The sequence below is a fragment of the Acartia tonsa genome, chromosome 13 (assembly GCF_053477335.1).
Source record: "Acartia tonsa isolate MP-2025a chromosome 13, ASM5347733v1, whole genome shotgun sequence".
NCBI lineage: Eukaryota > Metazoa > Arthropoda > Copepoda > Calanoida > Acartiidae > Acartia > Acartia tonsa.
Genome location: NC_137272.1, coordinates 30,563,170 through 30,578,202, shown reverse-complemented (window position 1 = coordinate 30,578,202; position 15,033 = coordinate 30,563,170). Strand labels below are relative to the sequence as shown.

The 15,033-nt window shown below is 32.9% G+C and overlaps 1 protein-coding gene across 2 annotated transcripts; it reads right to left on the bottom strand.

Annotated features, from left to right (window-relative positions):
• Nucleotides 1-122: 122 nt before the first annotated feature.
• Nucleotides 123-14,758, bottom strand: LOC145334895 (sn-1-specific diacylglycerol lipase ABHD11-like). 2 transcript variants are annotated; one of them, XR_013885043.1, is made up of 11 exons: nt 14,682-14,758; nt 14,292-14,474; nt 13,611-13,681; nt 13,169-13,243; nt 12,293-12,345; nt 11,875-11,974; nt 11,144-11,289; nt 10,431-10,565; nt 1,678-1,823; nt 889-1,067; nt 401-610 (listed from the first exon to the last, which is right to left on the bottom strand). XR_013885043.1 is itself a non-coding variant. In XM_080180513.1 (10 exons), the coding sequence occupies exons 1-10, from the start codon at nt 14,727-14,729 to the stop codon at nt 948-950; spliced, it is 1,077 nt and encodes a 358-aa protein (XP_080036639.1). In that variant the 5' UTR covers nt 14,730-14,758; the 3' UTR covers nt 123-947. The 2 variants fall into 2 exon arrangements, 1 of the variants encoding a protein (XP_080036639.1); XM_080180513.1 differs by having other exon boundaries at nt 123-1,067.
• Between the last annotated feature and the right edge of the window lie 275 nt (nt 14,759-15,033).

Here is a 15,033-nt window from a genome sequence, read left to right as displayed (position 1 = left end):
TATGCAATAAGTTGTAATAAAGAAAAAAAATATAGGTATTAAAGCACCAAAAATAAACAAAAAAATAAGAGGTAGAAATGGTAGGTATACAAAAAAATTACATAAAATATGTCAAAAAAATATTTTTTTTTCAGGTCAAAAGCGTTAAATATAAAGCGAAGCAGTCTTATATTACTGACATGTTGTTAAACACCGTTAATTAAGAGAAAATAAGCAATTTTTAACAAAAAAAGCTCTTTTTGTAGTATACGATGAAAATACATACATTTATAAATTTATAATGACGAGTAATATGAATTAAAATAGATGAATTCTACAATGAAATATGAATAATTTGAAAAACTACCTAAATATGGCTTATTTGATATAATAAGTAGGTATTTAATATTTTGTAGTAAGCTAATTTGAGCTTTAGTTTTAAAGTCTTTGGAAAATTCTGCGTTTTGTAAGAAAGTTAGATTAATAGATATGTTTTAGGTAGACTATTTAAAAAATAATATGAAATGATTATTTTTATAAATAACTGTCGAAAAGTCTTTCAATTAGAGAAGGGTTAAGAAAAATGAAAAATAAAATATATTTATCAACCCTTCTTCAACTTTAAGATACGCTAAATTTTTTTTTGGGTGGTTTCACCTAAAGTGTCTAGCAGGCACAGAACCCCCACTCCTTATTTTGTATTATATTATAAGAAAGGAGGTAAGTTTTTCGTGAGTTTGTGTTTTATCTTATTGAGTACGGGGTAGACCCGTATAGTATGCCCCCCCCCCCCACCCCCTATGGATTAGGCATAAAGATTAAGAACCCCCCAATAATTTTCCGATTAAGTTAAAAAATGAGGGAATTGGGATTGGTTCTATACTCGCCAAGCACTTAAAGGGAAATCACCAAATCTTTCTTAACAATTATGAACAGATCTATCTATCGTTCTGTCCGGGAGACCGCCTCTAGTCTTCAACGGATAATCCATTATTCAGTGCTTGGAAATCTGTCTCCAGGAAAGAAGTGACTGCCTCCAGAAATTCTTCTTGTGAGTCCAGGTGTGGGTAGAATGCAGCGTTGGATATCTGAAATTTAAACAAGGATGACAACATCCAAGTGAAAGGTCAAATTTTTTATAATATTTGTATTTTGTAGCTTGAACGTCAGACTGATGAAATTCCTATTCTTAATTTTGATGGAATAATATAGTTGAAACGTTTGAAGACTCGACTTAATGAGCCAACCAATCAAAATTCACTAAAGTCCCTAAATATGGTAAGTCAACGAATAAGAAAACGTTATTATAAAACTTTGGCGTTATCCTCTCAGAATTTTTTTTCAATTTTGAAAATTTGAGTACCACCCCCCCCCCCCCCCCCCCGAAAACGACGAACAACTATTTTAGGTTAGGTTTTAGGCTAGGGAGCCGAGCGCTGCGGCTAGGCAGGCAAGGGAGCTGAGCGCTGCGGCTAGGCAGGCAAGGGGGCCGAGCGCTGCGGCTAGGCAGGCTAGGGAGCCAAGCGCTGCGGCCAGAGTTCATAGTTCGCTGTCGGGGGTGGGGGGGGGGGGGGGGTTACTCATATTTTCAAAATTGAAAAAAAAATTCTAAGAGGATAATACCAAAACTTTGGGGACTTGTGTAATAAACAGCCCATTGTCCCATTTCTCTCTGGGTAAAAAATATGTTAATCTTACCTTTACAAAATGGCTGTCCGGGAAATAATATCTGATCTTTCTAATATCCTTATCGCTGATACTCCATGCCTTCTCTCTATCCCCAGTCAGAAATAGAACCGGTTTCTTGAATACAAAATTTTCAAGCTCTGGAAACTTCCACAGATCTAAAAATAAAACAAGGATGACAACACCTATAAGTATTAAGTAGCGAAGCACAAAAATATCATGTTTGACTTAGTGAATTACAGAGAAAAATGTTCTGTGGAATTATTTAAGAGTTAAGGAAAAAGAAAGAGTCAGAATTTATAAAAAAAAACTTTTAAAACACAGTTAACATTTCAAAGGATTAAGCTTCTTTGATATTCAGGTTATCTTGTAATTCAAATCAATTGTTTGCATCATCAAATTATACTTCCAAAATTCTCAAATAAGTCAACATTTTATACCATGTAGTTTTCATTTCATGTTTCATCAAAAAAATGTACACATTTTTTCACTTTTTTGGTTAATTCAAAAGAACACCAATTCTTCCTCCATCCTAAAACCTAAACAAAGCAGGATATCATAAAGATTAAAATTTTTCCCATCTCAGGAATAACTCCACCCATTTTTTTAACAGATTTCAAAATCCAAATCTCCGCCCATAAACAACCAAGGACAAAGATAAATCTATAACCTTTTCATAACCCCCCCAATCCTCCCACTTTTTTGTCTCCTCCCAGTTTTTTTCTGTCTCCGCCTTCAACCAAACTCACCATCCAAAACTCCGCCTATTTCCTAACCATCAAAAAAATTCCTTTAACAAAAACTATGCCCCGCCCCATAACTCAAACAAGGCCAAGAATTATTCCCTACTCCTCCTTTTTAAAAAACTAATGTTTTAATCTTTTATTTCAAACTTTTTCAGTAGTCATCTGTATTCTATGGTGATACCTAAGATTCAAAATAATTTGTGACATTGTTCTATATAAATGTATGTTTAATATCTTTGATCATATTTGCTGTTATCTAATGTCTCATGCCTATATTTTTTTAGACAAAATGAATTGAAAATGATTGCTAAAATCGAAATATATCTTCATGTCTTAGAATAGTGTAATTTTTTTAAAATAGGTTGAAAAACATACTAACTTTAAAATATTCTATCCTCCATGTTTTTCCCATGCATTCTTCACAGAATCCCTATTTTTTAAACTCAAATAAGGGTTATCTTTGAATACCTATGTACAACCTTTTGTAAGTATGATGTTAGCAGGTATTCCAGGGCAGAACAGAGAGGATGGGGACCCACCACCAGCAGGATCTCCCCCTCCAGGTTCTCAGATACCCATACCACAACCATCAGGTGACACTATTCAACAAGAAAATATAGATGAGGTATCTTTTTTTAAAAATAGGTCTTACAAGTCAGAATACTTTAAGGTTCACAAAAAGCTGGCCAATTTAATCAATAGTTCGTCCAGAATAAACTTTCTTCAAAGCTGTATAAATTTCAAGATCCTCCCTCCCAATTCCAAAATAAAATGTAACCACAATCCACGATTCTCACAAGAAGCTTCAAAAATATTCACAGAAAATCTTGAATTTATCAGCTTTGAAAATTTAAAGATTGGTTTAAGGGAAGAAAGACTGTTTTTAAAAAAATGTAAACTTGAACTTAAAAAATCAAAAATACATTTACACAGCCTTATCTTAGAACCAAATTTGCACGTTTTTTTTAATACCAGGTTAGCACAGGACAAACTTGTTCTAAGTAAACAGGCTGTAAACAAGCACAAACAAAAATTGATTTTCCTTTTTAAAAAAGAAAATAGGCCCCTCCCTCCGCATTTAAAAACCAGCTTAACAAATGAAGAAACAAAACAAAAAAAGAAAAATAGGAAATTCATCAAAAGAAATCGTTATAGGAAACTTAAAAAGAAAATTGATCGCAAAATGCAACTACCTTTAGTAACCAATTTTAGTGATATTGAGGTAACCAAAGACATGGAAAGTTTATTAAACAAAGGTTTAAATTATGCCATTGTCCCTAAAACCATTAATACAACTCAGATTATTGCAGGTTTTGAGAGAATGGGACGCACAATGAACTGGATGGACAAAATCAATAAAGAAAAAGAGTCAAATGAAGAGAGGGAACTTGACCTATCTTTGACTGACAATTTTATTAAGGTTCCATGGAAACCAACCAACATTAGACAACCGCAAGGTACCCCAACAGCTGACCTGACAACCTTTTTAAATGGTAGTTTATCTTGCGTTTTAGGCTCAGACTTGAAAAAAACACACAGGAATCTACCTGTAAATGAAAGAGCAGCCATGGACAAGCTGGTTAGTCTACAAAAATCCAGAATTATTACCATCAAACCGATGGACAAAATGGGTGGGGTAGCAATTCTTAACACCCCAGAATACATTTCAGGAATGGAACAGCTTTTAAAAGCAGAATTCAAGGACGAAAATGGTACTAATCATCTTTACTTTAGGACTTTAGAGGCCGTTGAAGCAGATCAGCTGCAATTCAACCATTTAGAGGAGCTTAAGGACATTGTCAGGAAAGGTAGGCAAAGAGGCTGGATAGGAGAGGACGAAGCAAAGTGGCTAGTCCCCGACCATTTCAGCCCAGGGAGGCTATATGGACTTGTAAAAGACCACGTGGACCCAGCTAAATGGCCAGCTGGAGGAAAAATCCCCCCCCTACGCCCTGTTGAATCAGCATCAGGTACAACCTTTGAAAATTCAAGTCATTTTGTTGATTATCATAGTAACCATTTAGTTAGTTAACCCGCGACCGTGGCTCAACACGTAGCGCATCCGCTCGTCGTCGGGAAGGTGATAGGTTCGAATCTCGGGCCGACACCGCGTCATAACTAAAGACGTTAAAAATGGTTCCTACTGCTGCTATGTCAGATGCGCGACATAAATAGTTAGAGTAGGGGGAATGCCTTGGCCCAAAACAGGCGCAACTCGTTACCATGCACAGTTGGGACTTCTCAGACAAAGGTCGTGCATCACAGAGAGTTGGTTGTCTGATAGATGTTACTTAGCCTAATATCCTTGGGTGTTTGGACAGAGAAGGGTGCGTTACAGTCATCCTTAGTTCTCCTGGATTGCTGGACCAGGACCTGGACAGTACATCAAGTCGATAAGGTCCTGGACTGCAATCCCGCCCGTACGAAGTAATCAAGTAAGTAACCATTTAGTTAAGGATATACCCAGCTTCATTGAAGACACACCAGATCTTCTCAGATTCATAGAATCTGAAAACCAGAAAGGTCCACAACCTGCAGGTTGTGTGCCAGTCACTCTGGATGTCACAGCTCTATACACAAACATACCTATAGACGAGGGAATGCATTATTTTCAGGAGTTTTTAGATAAGAGAGAAGATAAAACAGTTCCAACTGCATTTTTAATAACTCTTTTAGGTATGGTGCTTAGTTGTAATATCCTAACTTTTGACAACAAATTTTATTGGCAGGAAGTAGGAGTGGCAATGGGAACCAGGGTTGCCCCCACATTTGCTAATATTTTTATGTCTGTTATAGAAGGTAGAATGCTTAGAACTTGGAGAGGCCAAGCCCCAGCATGGTACAGACGGTTCATAGATGACTGCATTATGCTGTGGACTGGATCTGAAGTAGAACTTTTAAATTTTTTAGAACATATAAACAACATACATCCCCTGATTAAATTTAAAGCCTCTTATGATTTTCAGAGTAAAAAAGTTGAATTTTTGGATACTGTAATTTCCATAACTGAACAAGGATTTATTAGGACATCCCTTTTTACAAAACCTGGCAAGAAATGTACATATCTCTTGCCATCAAGCTGTCACCCTGGTCACATCACCCAAAACATTCCCTACTCTTTAGCTCTAAGACTCAAACGAATCTGCTCTGACAATTTAGACTTTTTAGCACACCTGGACATATTACAAGAAAAACTGTTAGGAAGAGGTTACAAACAAAACTTCATAGTTAAAGCTTTTGAAAAGGTCAGTAATCTACCCAGAGCAACAGCATTGATAAAAACCGAAAAAAATCCGGTAAAGAGAGTTGTACTCTCACTTCAATTTGATCCCAGACTACCCAATATTTCTAATATCTTGTTTAGGTTTTGGAAAGTCATGATACAGAATCCACACCTCAAAAGAGCCTTTCCAGATCCACCAATGATTTGCTGGTCCAGACCAAAAAATCTACGGGATTTTTTAATTAAGGCACAACTCCCACCAGTAATTACAGAGAGAAGGTCAAGCAGGGTTAAAAATGGATTTTCCCACTGTGGTAGAAATTGTAAAATGTGTCACAATTCCCCCCGGTTTTGTAAAAGTGTCATAAACACTAAAACCAATGAAATCTTCCCTATTTTAAGCACTCTAGACTGTACTAGTAAAAACGTTATATATCTTATTACTTGTAGGAAAAACAGTGGATCCTGTGCAGTTAGGAGACCTCAGTATGTGGGCCAAACAAGTAGAATGATCTCCAGCCGTTTTAACGAGCACAGCCACACAATCAGCACTGGATCAACTACAGTTGGAAGTCATTTCAAGGCCCAAGGACACAATCTACAGGACTTGGAAATTGTCCCAATAGAGAAAATACGAAGCACAGACCCCTGGATACGCCTAGCTAGGGAAAAACTTTTGATTAGGTCTTTTGATTCTGCTCTCAATAAAATTGTGTAATTTGCTTCACCCAACAAACATTTAATCATCATTTAAACAAAAAAATCCTTTCTCAAACAAGACCCATCTTTCCAACAAATTTCTTTTTTTAACACATAACATTTGTTTGCAGTTTCAGAGATCTACTAAAAAACCCTCATCATTTGGTTTGTAAAAAATATTTTATTTCTGAACATTTCTTTAAACTCAAATTAACTGTGTGCATTTGCAAATTTTTATAAAAAAAACTTTTAAAACACAGTTACACAACGGTCTAAGGGTGGAAATTTGGCAAAAAAGTCATGATCAAATTTTCTTATTTTAACTTGATATTATTGATTTACATACCCCAGCCCATGCATAATGGACAAGGAAAAGAAAAAATAACGTTTGGAACTAAGTTTTTTTTTACTTCAAAGTTGGGCCAAATCAATATTTTTTGAAGGTCAAATATCTACTTTTTATTTTCTACCTAGATATGAAAAATTATTTTTTTTGCATAAATATCTATTAAAAACTAATTTTGTTCATATTCTTTACAAATATATATACCAAATCAAAAAATAAAAACATTTTTATTATATATTTTACCTTAAAAGTGTTAATTTTATGCTTTGAAAGTAAATTAATGAAAAAATTTTCGTCATTTTTTTACTGAAAAATTTAGCAAAAAAAATTAGTTTTCCTCATTTTACTCCTAGTTGCGATACCGACCCCATACCAAACCATATATGATTCTAAATTTTGAGAATATAATACAACTTTAAGTGAAGTTTCCAGAGTGGGGTCGGTAGCGCAACTTAAAAAATTTTTAATCTAAAAATTGCCTGTAAAACTTAAATGAGGGGGGGGGGGGGATTACAAACCATAACAGCAATCTTAATTTCTTTGTTATTCCATTACTATTAAACTTTTAAAAATTAATCAGTAATTACTAGAGGAACAATAATTTTAAAGGAAAACCGCGACTTACCCGCAGTTCCCGCAAAAAAAGCCGCCGCCCACATATTTTAAAACACAAAACATTTATTGCATATAGGTCATTTCTTTTTTGATTTTAGTGTTTAGGGAAGGTGTTTGCAACTCTAGTCCTTAGAAGGAAATACAAAAATAAATTTTGTAGTAGCGTAGCTACTTTCACATTCGCGAGTCCGTCAGTCTGTATGAATCGATATGTAAACATCATGAATTTCTTTGCTACGACTCAAGACAGTTGAAAGAAAATCTTTTTATGAACATTATCTGTACAAACAACCATCTACTGTAAGATATTTATTTGGTCCGTCGGACTGTTGTTAATTCTCTTACAGACATAAGATATCTGTAGAGAAAATTTGATCTACTAAGCAGTTTTATTATGTAAAAAAGCTGATTTTTTGGTGATGGTTAAGCTCACCAACAAGCATCTACTCTTTAGTTCGTTCACTTGGTCCCCTCATCTGTCTGTAAAACTCTAAGAACATTAAGATTTCAAAGAGTAAATGTGTTCGTTTCTTCTATCTTTTTTTTGTAAGATATGTTATGATTTAGCTGGCAAATACTGTTTTAGTCTATTACTTGGTCTACCGGTTTTTCTTTACTGTTCTAAAATGAATTAAATTTTGTTTGATATCAATTTTATGATGGTTATCTTATTTTTGGTTAGATAGGAGGGGGGGGGGGGGGCATAGATACAAAAAAATATTTTGGTCAGTTATGAGAATACTTTTTTCCTTTTAAACTCAGTATAATACCTTTAAAAACAGTAAAATTTTAACTTCTGGTTTGGTAGTAGAAGGGGGGGGGGGGGGTGGTGTTGGCCCCTGTAGGGCGTAGATAGATAAATTTAGATAGATACTTAATGGTTAAACTATACAAGTAGAAAAATACACATAAGATACTTAACAAAAAAAAAAAAAATTAATCAATATCTTTAATGGGAAGCTCGATTATCCAGTCTCAATATTCATTTTCTTTAAGTTTAAAACGACCTAACCTCTCTTAAATAAATTATAAATATTAAAAAGCAGTTGTAAGTGGATAGTAAAAGGTGTATTATAATACTTTTATTTAAATATATCACTTTTTTTATTGACTCCAAACAGCCAAATGAGGTAGCAAATAACACGGCGGAATTCGGCGGTAGACGACGGTTTCGGCGGGAAATTCCTATTATTTATTAATAATCGTTTATCTAGGGTAGTAATTGAATCAGGTTAAAAATTTGGTTCATTTATCTTTGAAAATAACAGAGTAGTAACAAAAATTATATTTTAAAAATCACCCCTTTTTGGTTACCCCCCAATCACATTCCTGTGCACGCACCTATACATGACCATCTTTAAAAAGTTGCCTAATGTAATATATTACTCATAACTTTTTATTTTAATGAATTCGGACTGGTAGAAGTGTAAATATTTAAATTTGATTAAAGCTATACCAAATTTCCACTAAACCCCTTAAATAGACCATAGTGAGTTAACATTTCAAAGGATTAAGCTTCTTTGATATTCAGGTTATCTTGTAATTCAAATCAATTGTTTGCATCATCAAATTATACTTCCAAAATTCTCAAATAAGTCAACATTTTATACCATGTAGTTTTCATTTCATGTTTCATCAAAAAAATGTACACATTTTTTCACTTTTTTGGTTAATTCAAAAGAACACCAATTCTTCCTCCATCCTAAAACCTAAACAAAGCAGGATATCATAAAGATTAAAATTTTTCCCATCTCAGGAATAACTCCACCCATTTTTTTAACAGATTTCAAAATCCAAATCTCCGCCCATAAACAACCAAGGACAAAGATAAATCTATAACCTTTTCATAACCCCCCCAATCCTCCCACTTTTTTGTCTCCTCCCAGTTTTTTTCTGTCTCCGCCTTCAACCAAACTCACCATCCAAAACTCCGCCTATTTCCTAACCATCAAAAAAATTCCTTTAACAAAAACTATGCCCCGCCCCATAACTCAAACAAGGCCAAGAATTATTCCCTACTCCTCCTTTTTAAAAAACTAATGTTTTAATCTTTTATTTCAAACTTTTTCAGTAGTCATCTGTATTCTATGGTGATACCTAAGATTCAAAATAATTTGTGACATTGTTCTATATAAATGTATGTTTAATATCTTTGATCATATTTGCTGTTATCTAATGTCTCATGCCTATATTTTTTTAGACAAAATGAATTGCAATTAATGATTGCTAAAATCGAAATATATCTTCATGTCTTAGAATAGTGTAATTTTTTTAAAATAGGTTGAAAAACATACTAACTTTAAAATATCAGAATTCAATTAAATAAAAAAGAAGATAGGAGAATATCATAAACTTCATAAATTTATTTTTTTGTTGTTGCATGGCCGACGGACAAAGTTGAATACTAAATGCTATTTGAAAATCTGTTTCTTTATTTAAAAATCAGCAATTCTTCTTAAAAATCAAAAGAAAGTAAGGAGAAGATGGTCCTTATATTTTTTTTTGTTTTAGGAGAGTATGACACTACCCTACACCACTGATTGGTTGATTGCAAATTATATATAAATTAGGGTTGGCATTCCAAATCCGAAAACCGGAGCTGGATCTTTAAATCATTTTTGTGGTGAGCCAGATCGGGGTGGTTCACCTCGATCTGGCTCACCACTAAATGATTTAAAGATCCAGCTCGGAATCCGTCCAATTATTGGACAATTTTTAAATCCAGAATCCGAATCCGCAATACGTTATTTTAATAACGGATTCGGATTGTTAATTGTTAGGCTAAAATTTAGGGTATTGAGTTTTTTTGGTTTAAATATATATTTTAATTTTTAACAACGTTAGGTTAGGTTGAGTAAGGGTTAGAAAATAGGAGAAAGGTTACTGTGAAAATATAAAAAAAAAACGCAGTACCCGATAAAATTTAATCCCTTAATTTATTTTAAAAAAGGCGTTTTAAAATATTGCTAGAATCCGAAATCCGTCAAAAAAATAAGAAGCCGGAATCCACGGATTAATCCGTTTCATTTTTGGGCGGATTTTTGTAAGAATCCGAATCCAGTGCAAAAATTGAACGGACCACCAACACTTAATAGTCTAAAAGTTGCTGTTATGCACAGCTGTATGCAAATTTCACCTGGATTAGTCCTAATAGCAGAAGCATGAAACTTGGCAAGATTGCTCAAGAAGAGAGCTCTATAGGTGTCACTGTTGATCAAGGGTTGCAGCGCTTTTGTGGCCTCTAGCTTGAACTCTTGACTTTGCAACAGATCTATATAAGAACAGACCAGTTACGTTTTGTTTATGTTATTTTACCAGCATACTACTAAAGCCATAATGTTACAATTTGTTAACAAGGCATTGTAGAATTAGATATAGGTTTTCAATAGTAATGCATAATGTTAAATATATAAAGCCATTACATCAACAAGTCATTAACAGTTCATAAATGAACACTTTTATCGGTCACCTAATATTTTTTTGGGGTGAGTTGCTTTACATACAGATTGCTTAACATATAATAGACGCGTGTTTGTTAAAATCAAATCATAAAGATTCTCGCGTCAATAACATTATACCAAATCGTCCTGTATACAATCTTTTAAAATCAAATGGATCTTATATATAATCTAACATATAAGCAATTAATTTATAGTTAAATTTAAGAAATAACCTGCTGAAACAATATTAATAAATTTTAATCTTATCATCATAGAAATTAACTTTTGAGGTTTAAAGTCGAAAGAGCAATTCTATATAACAATGCCTATCTAACATAAGAGCTATTATTTATGAATGCATGGACCCTTAAAGCAGAAATGTGTCGCCTTTACATCATTATATAAATACCTGCTATTGGCTTTTTACTATCAAAATTAGACTTCAATGTTTGAATAACATAAAAACTTTGAATCAGATTTTGCCATTCTTGAAATCTTGCGTCTGTGTTGACGGGAGAAGAGGAAACTACCACTAATCTGTCAATCAAATCTGGCCTAAATATTAAATTTTCAAAATGTTGTTAAGGGATGGTAAAAATAGAATTTAAATTTGAAATCTAAGTACATTATTTGTGTATGCCATTTTATTAGGCGATTCTACTGTTTTACATAGTTTCCCTTTTTCCTTAAAAACTTTTTGTCTGTAAAGTATTAGAAGGTAAAAGATAGTTGAGTAAATTTATCTGATTAATCGATATGGTTCTCCTTTACAATGTAGCTTATTACAGCTCTAGGGTGGTTTTTAACTATTGTTGGGTTAGGTACCACCAACTTTCCAAAATAATCACTCCCTTGACCCCCCCCCCCTCCCCCACAAAAAATAATTTCTTTTACTTTTTAAAAGCTGCTATAGTTATGACAAATAGAAAGTTTTCTCGTTTTCATTCGAAACCGATTAATATCGGGTGGATTAAAAAACGGTTATCAGCCATACGAAAAAAATAAGTCTAGCATCGTAATATATCCAGTTTTCTACAAATATAAAATGTACAATCATAAGATTAAAACCAATTTTTTTATATTTCACATTTCATATCCGCAGAAAATTTTTTACAATACGATGCGAGAAATAACTATTACCTGACTAGCGCTGTATACATACCAATACGGCCACCCAATCCAAATCCAACAAAACTGGATTCTTTCACTTTTAAACCACTCAACAACTTTACAATATCTCCTGAATATTAAAAAATCTTTGAATGTCTTTGTAAAATAATCAACATTAAACTTTAGAAGATAAACTTTTTGTCAAAACAATAAGGAATAAAAATTCAAATGATTCAAATAATGTGTACTAATGGTTCGACCTATCTTGAATAGGAGCCTAGAAATTTATGATGCCACCAAAAGTCCAAAACATTTTAAAAATACAGACATACTCAACTTTGAAATTATACTAGAGTAGCCTAACTACTTAATATTTGCTATAAAATAATGACACAAGATTTCAGATAGGTATTAACTAGGTTTAGAAATAAAATTAGTTTTTCCTAACCTGACATAAGTTTGTGACTCATCGCAGAGCTCTCTGGACTGTTTCCATGGTTTCTAAAAAAATTAAAAATACAGCTTTAATAAAGTTGACACTATTTACACTGTACAGCAAATAAAGTAATTTTGCATAGAACGAATCAAAAAGAAAATAGGTAATTAGGGCCAAATATTTCCAAAGATTGAGTGAAAAAATTTTAAATCGTCAATTTAACATATTTTTATATTTTTTTTTGTCTTTAAATTTCAAGCTTCGCATAAATGAGGTGACAATGAACTATAATTAGATTCCCAACAACAATGCCAGCTTGAACCAACCAATCAGGATTTACAGAAATTACCCATTGTATATTTCAGCGTTTCGGAGCCGGAGCTGGGAGCAGCAACATTTTTGGTGGAGCCGGAGCCGTATTTTTCGTTAAAAACGGCTCTGGCTCCAGATTAGCTAAACATGATTTTTTAAAGTAATATTATAATTTGGCAACGGTCTATTTCCATATAATAAACTGAAAAACTATTGTTACTTAACAAATAGACACACATCCTTCTACTTTTATATAGCTTTAATCAAATAAAAGCAAAATATTTTATATTATTTATTTTATTTTATCAAATTCAATAATGAACAAAAATTGATATATTAATTTTAAGGTAGGAGCCGGAGCCGCATAAAAATTAAACGGCTCCGACACGCTGGTATATTTAAATAACCCAAAGAATGAGAGATTGTATTTTTAAAAAAAAAATTGGGTACCATTGTAAATAATAATCCAATGTCCCCCCCCCCCCCCCCCAGAAAAAAACATATATAATATCAAAGTTACTTAGTAAATTATTTCTAGTTTGATAGTTAAAAGTGGTACAACACCAAACTCTTTACCTTGCATCTGGAAGTAGTATGTTTCTTTTTGTCAGATGAAATAACTGTTTTCCAATCTTTGTAAAGTTCTCCTTCCTTAAACATAAATTCAGTTACAGAACCAAATTAAAAAAGAACAACAAGAATGACAACATCCATAAAAGCGACGATTTAATGAAATGAATATTAACAAAAATAGAGTAGGTAACAACTGGTTAATATTAATTGAATATAGGATGAATATTATGGAAATACTTGAATATAATGGACCTTTTTGTATAGAGATGCGTTACTTGCAATCAATATAAAACAGGAAAGCCATATTCCAAAAATCAAGTCCATAATTTTTTTTATAAAAAGCCAAAAAAAATCATATTGTTTATAATAGACATATGTACATTCTGCCGTTGACAATTGCTACAATTTCTAAATTGTACCTAAATATAACATGAATCATCCTTACCTGCCACAAAGATCATGTTGAATAAGAATTGGTGGTTTGGTCGAGGCATCTTTCCCTCTTTCATAAGATGTCTAGATAAAAAGTTTAATAATTACAGGGATCTTAAATCTATTAGTTGTATAGTTTGGACACTATTTGTTAAGAAGGAACAAACCATATTCAATATATTGCACAAAGTTTTTGAGCAAACGAACATGCTAATCCTATTAAATAAAGTAGTAAGCGCTTTTTGTCTGTCCCGAAGGATCTCGCTAACCGCTGAACCGATATTGTTCTCCTTTGCAATGGAGCTTCTTATAGGTCCTGGGAAGGTTTTAAACTATTTTTGCCCCTTTCCGCCCCCCCTCAAAAAAAAAATATTTTTTTTACTCTTTTAAAACTCAAATTTAAAATGAGATAAGGTCGTGAGTGCCCCTAGAGGCTTCTTAGGGGGGCGTAACCGCTAGTGTGATTATAAAACTTTACCGGTTTAACTTACAATCCATTGTATCCCCTACCTCCCTGGTAAATAAAAGGTCATTAATGCCCCAAAGTAGCAGATTTAATTATCTTTAGTATGGAAGATTATCATATGAAAATCGGTTTTCACGTTTACGAGATCTTTCGGGACATACACACACTTAGAAATTAATACTTAATAGAAAAGAATTTCAATGCTTTAAAAAAGTAAAATATACTCACATAAGAAAGTTGTAAAGAAGAATCCGCTTCTTTAGACTCTTTGGTTGATGACATGTGGCTGTTTTGTCGTCTAGTCATCTGATTTGTCACGTGACTACTTGGAGCAATCAGCTGTTTGGTCATGTGACCGAAGGAGCCGCTCATGGCTCTTGTGACTGTTGTACTGCTGGATTTGTTGGCATGCTAAAAAGATTGATGTGTTCATTGATTGGTTTTATTACATACATTTACAGCAGCTTTCACTCAAATCAGTCTAGACTCTGAAGTAATTTCAACAAATCATTTTACTTTTCTTTTAATTCAAAGCCTACTAAACATTTCATTTGAAATGGATGAAAAAATAAATAGAAGTAGACGGATACTATCATTTTTAAACTTTTTCAAATTTACCTTTGCCAACAAGTATCCATTCTGGACATTTTTAACTAGCCTTTTCATTAATTCTCTGAAATTAGAGGCAACATTATTTTTCACATTATCATATAAAAAAGCATAAATAACAAGATTTTACATTAATAATCATGATTTTAGAAAATTTGATGAGCATGGAATATTCATTTAAAAATGAGATTAAACGGTTCATATTTTATTTAATTCGTTATTTTTTTAATTTCTTGTACCTAAAGCTTTGAAAAATATGATCATAAAATTTTAGATGTTTTTTTTAGAGAATCATTTTCTTTTTAAGCAACTAGTTGCTTTTCTTGTACCCAAAGTTTTATAAACACATTCCTTCAATTTT

Coding starts and splice junctions, on each gene's coding strand:
- LOC145334895 (XM_080180513.1), bottom strand. CDS start 14,729: ATGAAAAGGCTAGTTAAAAATGTCCAGAATGGATACTTGTTGGCAAAG. Junction 13,682..14,291: donor CTTCTTTACAACTTTCTTAT/GTGAGTATATTT, acceptor CTTTTTATCTAG/ACATCTTATGAAAGAGGGAA. Junction 13,244..13,610: donor CAACATGATCTTTGTGGCAG/GTAAGGATGATT, acceptor TTTATGTTTAAG/GAAGGAGAACTTTACAAAGA.